The following is a 10416-nucleotide window of genomic DNA, read 5'->3' as shown; positions in this document are numbered from 1 at the left end:
AGTTGAAACGTATTCAGACTCTCACAGCCAGCCTCAGTGACCAGGGTCAGAAGATCCTCTGTGCAAACCTCTGTGACAGGCTGACCTGTGAACACACACGTGTGCACTCACACGGGCACAAGGAAGGCCAGACCCAGGGGCATTAGGGTTGCGGGTGTCATCCAGGGTCCAGGTAGGGCAGGACAAATCCCCCAGGGCTGCAGGTCCAGCACTGTCACTCCATCTGACCCGAGGGACACCTTCCCCTGCCCGAACCAGGTGCCCTGCTGTTTCCACGATATGGTGACTATCGAGCCAGGGGTGCCCTGAACCCGCCTACCATTAATCCAGTCCTCTGACCAGTGATTCCGGTGTGTGGCTGGCCACCAGCACTCACTGACAACCAGTGAGGGCGCCGGAAGACTGGGGCTGGAATTTAGAGGGGAGGGCTTATCTGTGCTCTTCCTGGGGTTGGGACAGAACTGCTGTGCTTGCAGGGTCCCCAGAGTCCAAGGCCTCCAGGCCAGCCACGAGCCCAACCCTCCATTGGCATGACAAGGTCTAATAGACAGGATGGAGTGCTGGGCCCTGGGCAGGGCAGAGGTGAGCAGCTCAGTGCGTGGGGCTCTCTTCTCAGCCTCAAGACCTGAGGGCCTGTCCCCAGCACAGGTGTATGCGTGCACACACCCACACATGTCTCTGAGAAAAGACAGAGAAGGTAGAAACTCGAGCCCCAGGGGCAAAGCCCCTGCACTGAGAGCCTGGCTTGTCCAGTGCTGGGGGCAGGGAGCGCAGGGGTGAGGGCTCACAGGGTGCCCAGTGGCCAGCCTGCCTCAGGACTCCCTTGAGAGAGATCCCTGAAGATGTGGCCACCCCCCTAGGGAAGCGAGGAGCCCTGGAGCCCTCCGTCGCCTGGGCAGGGGCCAGGCCCGACAGTGGTGGGGGCCGGGTGCCCCACACCAAGTAACCACTGCCTCAGGCACTTCCACCCTCAAGGCCAGGCTGGTGGGGCTGCTGCTTCTCTCTCACGGACCTGGGGTATCCAGGCCCATAGAGACTGAGGCCTTCGGCAGAAGCCTCAAGGAAGACAATATGGGGTCAAGGACAAGCCGGGTATAGTAGGGGGAGGGCACCTTCCATAGAAAGAGCTGCCCCCCAGGGGGTCTGGACCCAGAGAATGTCCAAGAGGCCCTGGTACAGAGGGGAGAGGCCTCCCGTGTCAGGAATGGCACGGGCACCAGACTAGGGCATCAGGTGAGTGAGGAAGGCACCACAGGGCACCAAAAACTTTTAACAACATCCACCAACAGATAGATACACAAAGCATGGTGGGTGCATACAGGGCAGTGTTGCAATCAGTGAAAAGGAGTGAAGCGGGGGGCTTCCCTGGTAGCTCCGTGGCAAAAAAAAATCCACCTGATAAAGCAGGAGACATGGGTTCCATCCCTGGTCTGGAGAGATCTCATATACTGCGATGCAGCTAAGCCCGTGCCCACAGTTACTAAGCCTGCGCTCCAGAACCCAGGAGCCGCAACCGCTGAACCCCTGTGCCCCAACTACTGAAGCCCATGCACCTGGAGCCTGTGTTCTGCAACGAGAAGCCACTGCAATGAGAAGCCTGCATACTTCCGCTGGAGGGTAGCCCCGCTCACTGCAACTAGAGAAAAAGCCCACGCAGCAACAAAGACGCAGCCCGGCCAAAAATAAATAACAACTGAAAATCAAGGGATGGAGCACTGACATGCACTACAGCATGGATAAACCTCAGAAACAGTCCTCAGTGAAAACAGCCAAAGGGCGAATCCCATAGGATTCCACTTAGAGGAAAGACCCAGCCTATTCAAATCTATGGAGACAGAGGACTGACGCTTGCCAGAGGTCCAGAGGAGGCGAAAATGGGAGTCTGGAGCCTCTTTGGGGGTGTTGAAAATGTTCTGGGATTTTACAGAGGTGATGGTTGCTCAACCTGGGACTAAAAACCACTGATATGTGGGCTCAAATGGTCAGCTTCACAGCATGTGAACTACATCTCAATAAAGCTGTTAAAAAACAAACTTGGCCATCGAGGTAACTGTTTGCAATATCTTAGAGATAGGAGACATGGGTTCCATCCCTGGTCCAGGAAGATCCCACATACTGTGTATTATGCAGTATCTTAGAGAATCAAAATTATTGAGGAAAATCCATGATGAGCAACATATCCCACATTTGAATCAAGGCAGGAGTAGAAACTACTGAGCCATCTGGAGCCTGAGGCCAGGGAAGCTCAGGACTGCTCACCTGTCAGCCTGACACCCCTTAAATCCACAGCCCGGGAGCTTTCCTGGTGGCCCAGTGGTTAAGAATCTGCCCTGCAATGCAGGGGACACCATTTTGCTCCCTGGTCCGGGAGGATCATCCCCACAGGCTACCAAGCAGCTAAGCCTGTGCGCGCTACAATTACTGAGCCTGTGTGAGCCCACGGGCTGCAACTACTGAAGCCCGAGCGCCTAGAGTCCATTGCTTTGCTACGAGAGAGGCCTGCGTGATGTGATGAAGAGCAGCCCCCACTCACGGCAACTAGCAAAAACCAGCAGCAACAAAGACCCACCACAGCCAAAGAATAAAATAAACAGATCTTAAAAAAATAAAATCCAGTCTTCCCTGGTGGCTCAGTGGTAAAGAATCTGCCTGCCAATGGAGACACGGGTTCGATCCCTGATCCAAGAAGATCCCACATGCTGCAGAGCAACTAAGCCTGTGCATGCCACAAAACTACTGAGCCTGTACTCGAGAGCCCGGGAGCCACAGCTTCTGCAGCCCGTGTACCTAGAGCCCATGCTCTGCACCAAGAGAAGCCACTGCGGTGAGAAGCCTGTGCACTGCAGCTAGAGAGCAGCCCCCACTCACCACAACTAGAGAAAAGCCCGTGTAGCAACAAAGACCCAGCACAGCCATAAAAGAAGGAAAAAAAAAACCCACAGCCCTGTCGGGCACCTGGCCAGCTCGGGGACGCAGCTGCCTTTGTGTCCCTCCGGGCCCCAGGCCTACATCCTACTCAGGTCCTCACCTGATGCTAGGGAACGGGGTCAGAGTGGAGAGTGGGCTGGGGTGGGGCCAACAGCGGTGAGAGACAGGCCAGAAGCAGGGGAGCATGAGAGGGTCCCTGGAAAAGAAGGGGCTGCTGGGGTGGGGCTTCAAATAACTGAAATGGAGGCTCTCTCAGTCTGGAAGCCAGAAGTCTAAAACCGAGGTGTGAGCAGGACCGGACTCCCTCCCAAGGTCCAGGGACGGGCCCTTCCTGCCTCTTCCAGCTCCTGGTGGCTTCAGGTTTTCCGTGACCCGTGGCCACATCATCACAACCTCGGCCTCTGTCCCTCCATCGCCACATGGCCCTCCCCTCTCCTCTGTGTCCCTCTCCTTATAAGGACCCAGTCGCTGGATCAGGGCCCCTCCTCACCTAGCGTGACCTCGTCTTAAGGGTCATGTTGGCAAAGACCCTGTTTCCAAACAAGTCCCCATTCAAGGTCCTGGGATTAGGACACGGACATACCTTTTTTGGTAAAGGACACAGGGGCAGGGCCGTGGGGACAGCCAGCACCTCTTGAGTCCTTCCTATAACAATAACTCGCCCCAGCATCTCTGCATGAAAGGCTGCCTTAGGTTCAGCTTTAAAAACCACATGCTGGACACTGAAGGACAGGCCCCAGGGGCATCCCTACCTGCAAGGACATCACCCTGCTAGGAGGCTCCCTTGGCCCACCCCTTCCTGCTGCACAGGGATGTGACTCCTGCCTGGGGTGGGGGCGGGGAGCAGATGTCCTCTGTGGTAATCACAGGTCCCCACCTCCACCTCTGAGTACCTGGGAGGGGTGCAGCTGCCAAAGGGAAAGGCCGGCCCCCACCCACACTTGTCCAGAGACAGGCCCCAGCCTCGGGAGAACCTTTCTCCCACAAACCCGCCTACCGCAGCTGTGCTCTGCAAAGTGGGGGTAAAAGGGGTTCCAGCATTTGCCAAAGAGCCCTCAGAAGGCAAGTGCAGCTGCCAAGGTTACCCTGCCCCGCCCCCCAGAAGGGGGAGATGTTGCCTGGTGTTCCCAGCCAGCCGGGGTTGGTGGGGGGGAAGACACCAGGCTCTGAGGAGGCTGTGCCTTGAAAGAGCTTTGTGCTTACATAAAAACGGCTCCCTGGAAGAGAAGAGCTAATTCCTCTGTGTGTCTAACACGTCACGGGGCAGGACCGCGCTGCAGGTTTCCGCAGGGGTTTCCAGGTTCAGCAGGAGGGGCCCAGAGCAGGCCATCCCCCTCCCGCCAAGTTGTTCCAGGCAGGCCCAGTGATGGCAGGTGGGAAGTGCCAACCCCACAAAGGCCGGAGTGACCACAGCCTCCCAAGGGGGCAGTGCCTGCAGAACCTGGGCACAGGGGACAGTGGTGTCCCCAGAGCTGGACCCTGTGGCTCCTTCAGCTCAGCCCAGAGTGAGGCCAGTAAACTGGGGCCAGGGCTTCAGGAGGGGGCGGGGGGGTGGGGGGGCAGACCGACAGAAATGAAACATGAAGGGCTGCCTGGGCGACTGGCCATCTGTCAGCTCCAGCTGGTGCTTTCCAGGAGCCCGCCCACCCACTCCCCACCCCTCATCTTGTGGCCCGGGCAGGGGTGGGCACGGAAAGGGGCTTCTGGAAGATGCTGCGGAAGGAGTGCTCAGACAGTATAAGAGAAGCCATTCTAATGTAAACAATTTCGTGGCATTTAGTACATTCATGATACTGCCACCACCCCTCTCTAGTTCCAGAACATTTCATGATTCCAAAATAAACCCTGGACCCATTAAACAGTGACTCCCCATTTCCCAGCAAGGCCCCCACCCCCACCACAACCCTCAACCTGCCCTCTGTCTCTATGGGTTTACCTCTTCTGGACATCGTGTGCAATTGGCGTCACAGACTACGTGACCTTTCGTGACTGGCTTTTTTCATTCGGCCTGGAGCTGTCGAGGCTCATCTGTGTTGTAGCATGTTGGTGCCTCATTTCTTTCATGCAAATAACATTCCACCTGATGGACAGACACATCAAGCGATGCCCATGATGCCTCCTGCAGGAGCAGAGCATGTCAGGCCTCCAGGCTAGGCTGGAAAGCCTTAGGGTGACCCTTTCGGAGAAGAATGTGGCAGGACCACGGAAACCTCCTCCCACTGTGGTCTCCCCTGGTGTCTGATGACAGAAGCACTGGGACCTGGGACTTCCTTGACAGCCAGTGGTTTAAGGTTCCGTGCTTCCATTGCAGGGGGTGTGGGTTCCATCCCTGGCTGGGGAACTAAGATCCCACATGCCCTGCAGTGTGGCCAAAAAAGAACCACAGAGAATCACTAGGACCTCTCCCGGATCCAGCAGCAGCAGGTAGTCAGTCAGGGAAGTTACCAGAACATCCTCAGCTTGCTGGCCTTATATCATAGCAGAGTCCGGCGATACATGATGAGCTTTTGTGCAGCGAAAGCAGATCACTGAGCTATATGAGCACCATGGGTGCTAGGGGACCCCAGGAGGTCTGGGGGGCAGGAAAAGGAGGAGAAAAGAGAGGGGTAGTCCCAAGGCAACTGGATCTACAGGGGTGGGCACATGTGTGCACACATGTGCCTATGCGGGTCTCTGAGAGCATGGCTGTGAGGTGGGGTCAGCAGTGGGAGACGGAGATCACCCCACCGGGCTCCCGGTGCTGAGTGGGGGAAGTGCCTGGCAGAACAGAGACTCTAAAACCTCTGGACCCGTCAACTCTGGCAGGCCCACCAAGCCAGTTCTGGGCTCCATGCCCATCCCAGTGGGCCCCACTGCCTCCACCATCCCTACGCACCTCCCCCCCGCCCATGAGGCCTTTATCACTCAACATCTGAATTTGTGATCACTCACAGGAGCTAGATGCAGACCTCAACCCCCAGGAAGTCCAGGCCCCTGGGCGGTCCAGGGTGGTCTGGGGTCAGGGGAGGGCACTTCCCGCCTCGGAGGGGGCATCCAGGATGCAGCAATACTGGGGATATGGGGGGTCTGGGGGTGCTTAGCTAGGCCTTCCAGCTACAGCCAGCTTTGGCTGTGGAGGGCAGTGAGGTGGGAGGAGAGGGTGGAAGGCCTTTTCAGGGGGAAGGAGGAAGAGGGCAGGGTTCTTGCCAGCGCTGGGAGCACCCTATGAGGCTGGGCAGGGCTGCAGGGCTGGCCCTGTCTGCGGCCTTGTAACCCCCTCCCCAGTCCCCTCTCCGCCCTGACTAGGCTTACCAAGTGAGACCATCCCAGGCCACGACCAGGCGCTATAAATACACTAACTGCAGCCCTGTGGCCCCTGACATCCCCAGCTCTGATCCCAGGCTCCCCTGCCTTCAGGGCAGGGTGTGGAGATGCCCCAGATGGCAATGAGGTGGGAGGACAGCAGTAAACAGCTCCGCCCAGGGCTCCCACAGCACTCTGCAGTCAGGATATTAACCCCAGTCTTGGCCAGACCTGGCCTGGAATTCAGTCCAGTCCCACCTCCAGAAGAGGGTGACACTGGCCCCAGGCAGGGCATCCTTTCCCTTCAGGATGGACCCCAAGATTCCAGGGTAGAGGGGAGAATCAGGGTCACAGCTCAGGATGCAGACTGGTAGTGTCTGTCCTGTCTCCAAGGCCCCAGCCTGCCCCTGATCCCAGCTGACCACCCCTGCCCCACCTCCCAGACTGGCTGTAAGAACTGACTATTATGAGTGACATGTGGAGGACCCAACTCTAGGCCCCCCACAGGGTCCAACACCCTTTCCCTACCATCTCCTTTCCTCCTGGCTCCGTGCAGGACCCTGCAAAGGGGCGGAGGTGGGCAGGGGTCTCCCCATTTCACAGATGAGGAGCCTGAGGCCCAAAGCAGCTGGGGGAGAGCCATGCCCAGGGTCAGGAAGTAGGACACAGCCCTGGGCTGCATCCAGCCCTCCCTGCACCCTGCTGCAGCAATCTTGCAACCTTTGACCTGGGGCTTCTCTACTGGGAGAAAGTCTCTTCCAGCAACTGCCTTGCTGGCTTTCGCCCCAAAGGTCACGGAGCTGCCTCTCCTGGAGGCAGGAGCAGATTCCAGAAGCCTCCACCAACTTCAGAGAGGGCCAAGGAGCCTCTGAAATAGCTGCTCTACTACAAGCCCCAGACCGAACCCACCCTGGGGACGGCAACCCGAGCGCGCTGCGGGTCACAAGCTGCGGCTGTGGGGGCACAGGATAGCCTGGTCCCTGCCTGCCAACCCAGTCCTAGCCTGCCCTAGTGGCTCCTGCCTGACTATTCCGGAAGGGGGTAACCGTGCCCTGCGCACACACCCTCAGGGCAGATGCACCGCCCTCCTGAGCACCTGAGCGGGGCGGGGCCGTCCTCCTGGAGCCGGTCTGGGACTCACTCAGTCCAGGACCAGCTTGAGACCGTCCTGCACACAGCGCGCCTCCCAGCTGGCAGTTCCTGTCCAGCCAGGATGACCAGGGCCCACTGGTCTGGGCCCTGGGAGAGAGAGAGAGACCAAGGCCCTGGGCCCTGAGTCCTGCAGGAGGAACTGGTGCTTCAGGTAACCAGGAAGGCTTCCCAGAGCAGGCAGCTTGGAGATGAGCCTTGAAGGGTGGAGGAAGTTGCCCAGCAGCGCCAAGGGTCAGACAGCGCCTCCCCCACCTCCTGGGAGCAGAGCGAAGGACCTCGCATGCATCACTTACTGTCTTGGAGCCTCAGTCTCTTCTTCTGTGTGGTGGGGTAACACCTCAAGGTGGCTAGCTACCGAGAGACAGCGCTCAGACACATCTTTCTCAAGGCCTGGGCATGGGGGCCTCTGCAAGGCCGGGACCACAGGGACTAGGACAGCTGACCCCGCCTGTCTTTCTGTCAGGTGTCTGTCAGCCTGACCCAAGCCTGTCTTTCTGCTGCCCTTGGATGTGAGGCACCACAGTACTACCTGTCTCAGACCACCCCTGGCCCGAACCCGTGGACACAGGAGCCCCTGGGCTCGGGGAGGGCACAGGAACCGCGGGCCCCACCCCAAGGCAGGAGTCTCTCTCTGAGCCCAGGCCCTGCTGGCAGACACGCCCATCCATTCCCAGGCTCCTTCAGCTACACCAAGTTCTTCCAGTACATGCAGAAGTTCCAGGCCTCAGGGCAGCTGGACAGCACCATCTACAAGGACTTCCAGACCCTGGACAAGGACCAGAGCAGCTTCATCGAGTGAAATGAGATAAAGTAACAGCCAGAGTCAGGGACAGGGCGTCCTGAACCCTGGGGCCCTTCCCAGCCTATGGCTACCATGCCCACCCCAGAAGAGCTGGTACCACCATGGGGCTCCAGCAGGCCTTGTAGGAGATGGGGCCAGGCCAGAAATAGCACTGGGCCCGGGCCCAGAGTCCCCTCTGAAGCTGGGCCTCAGTATCCCCACTGTAAAGTGGGGAGTACCTCATGAGCCATCGGGCAACGGACAGATGCCCCCTCAGGTCTGACCTGAGCCCACCCCTGGCCCTAGGTACACCCTATCCACCATCCCCAGCAGGGGACCCACCAGTGATGGACGAGGAGGCTGAGGCCGTGATCCAGGCAGCCGACACGGATGGGGTGGGAGGACTGACTTTGAAGGTGGAGCAGCAGAGATGATAGGAGCTGGAGTACCTCTCAGGACCTTCCTGCCCCCCACCCCCCATCACTCACACTCAGGCAGTTAGCTCCACGTCCAGCACCCATCTTGGCGCAGGGCTAACCAGGCTCCCCACTGCCAGGCATGGACCCCACCCCCTGAAGCTGACAGCTCCCTGTGGCGGTCACTGTCATCCCCAATTTACAGGTGGGGAAGCTGAGTCTGGGGGATGCTGAGTAGGCCGAGGCATTTCACTGGGTCCAGGGGAGCTGTTGCAAGTTTCTGAGCAGAGGAGGGATGGCCCAAGCCAGCTTTGGGGAAGGTCAAGGGGACACAGAAGATTGGGGGGGGGGGGGTTCCTGAGATGTGCAGGAGGAGGTTTGAAGCAGGGACCAGGACCTGAGAAGCTGCAGAGGTGGGTTGCCCAGGAGGAATGGCATTAATGGGGCTTGCAGGTCTTCTCTGGAGCTCCCCATGGCTGCTCTGGGGGTCTGCATCATCCTGCTGCCCACCCACCCTCCCCAGATGTCGACTCCAAGCCTGGAGGATGGCCCTGGGAACAGACAAGCGTGGGCCAGAGCCCCAGACAGACTGGGGGTGGTGCCTGTCTGGAGGTGCCAGCCTCCACTTTCTGCCCTCAAATGCCAGCAAAACTTGACTTGCAGGTGGTCACAAGGCTTAACCAAGGTGCAGTCTGGCCAAGGGGTCCATTTAGGACAAACCTCCCAGCCTCTCTAGGCCTCAGTTTCCCCACTGAAGGTGGGAGATGGTCATAGGAGCACCTGTTCTGAGGCTCTGAGGGAAGGGTCCATCATAAGACCCAGGGTGGGTGAGCACATCACCACCAAGCAGGCTGAACACAGGGCACATGGCAGCAGCGCAAGGCACTCGGGCAGCCAAGTTCTGGTACTTCCTGCTGCACACCCAGGACTCAGGAATACAGGATGCAGGGCTCTCCTGCACCATGGGGTCCCCCGTCATAAAGGAGGCTTCCCCGGGGCCTGCAGGCCTTGGAGAGGTACAGCCAGGGGGTTATTTACTAGAAAATCTGTCTCCTGCTCTAGAAGTTTCTGAATTGATCAAAAAGGAGAAAATTCCAAAGAAGAAGTAGCGCCACGCTCAGCTCCGGTCAGTCGAGTGTCCCCCAAGCAGCATCAAGGGATTCGAGAGTGCCCTGTGGAAAAGGCCATGGCGGTGGACACAGCTTGGGCCAGGAAAATGGAAGAAAAACAGCATGGAATGAACCAAAGCTCATATATATGTCGGGGGTGTGCAGCATCAGCTGTGGTGGGGACAGGGTCGTGGGTCTCTAGGTGGCAGGCAGGGCGCAGAGTGGCACGGGGGGTACAGGAGTGAAAATGGGAGGCCAAGGGGTGGTGCGTCCAGCCTCTGCCCCTTCTTGGTTCATACACCCTTGGACAGTGGTCCCTCCTCCAGCCCTGACCCCTCCCAGATGGATCAGCCCTCCCAGCTCAGTGCTTTCTGGGCCCAGACCCGTGCCACCCACCCCCGCATACCCCCAGCCCCAGGCTGCACTGGGCTCTGCACAGGTTGCTCACCAGGCTGAGTCCAAGGCCACCTGGAGTCCACAGCAAGGGGACAGCATCAGCCCTGCCCTCTGGACAAGTCCAGGGCTCAGATCTCTGCCTCCTCCCCCTCCCCATGAGACCCACTCCCTTCTCCCCAAGCCCTTCCTCCTGGAGGAGTCCTCCCACCCGACCTGACCTGCCCCAACCACTGCTCCACCCACACCCGCCCACCTGGCAGGCTCCCATCTTGCAGTGCCAGCATCTCTTTCCGGTACTCCAGAACCCCACATCCATTCTGGCTACCTGATGCCCGGTCTCGTGCGATGGAGG

The 10416-nt window shown here is 58.8% G+C and overlaps 1 protein-coding gene across 1 annotated transcript; it reads left to right on the top strand.

The window, feature by feature from the left end:
* Nucleotides 1–552: 552 nt before the first annotated feature.
* PVALEF (parvalbumin like EF-hand containing) lies at nucleotides 553–9668 on the top strand. Its single transcript, XM_088829439.1, is given in 7 exon segments — nucleotides 553–582; nucleotides 7848–7884; nucleotides 8037–8172; nucleotides 8450–8482; nucleotides 8484–8536; nucleotides 8539–8559; nucleotides 9622–9668. Coding segments are annotated over 7 exon segments (357 nt in total).
* Nucleotides 9669–10416: the final 748 nt, after the last annotated feature.

This window comes from Moschus berezovskii, chromosome 20 (assembly GCF_049115385.1).
Source record: "Moschus berezovskii isolate FMDL1 chromosome 20, NW_MosBer_1.0, whole genome shotgun sequence".
Classification (NCBI taxonomy): Eukaryota; Metazoa; Chordata; class Mammalia; order Artiodactyla; family Moschidae; genus Moschus; species Moschus berezovskii.
Note: the sequence above shows the minus strand (reverse complement) of the source record. Positions and strands in the feature narration are given on the sequence as shown.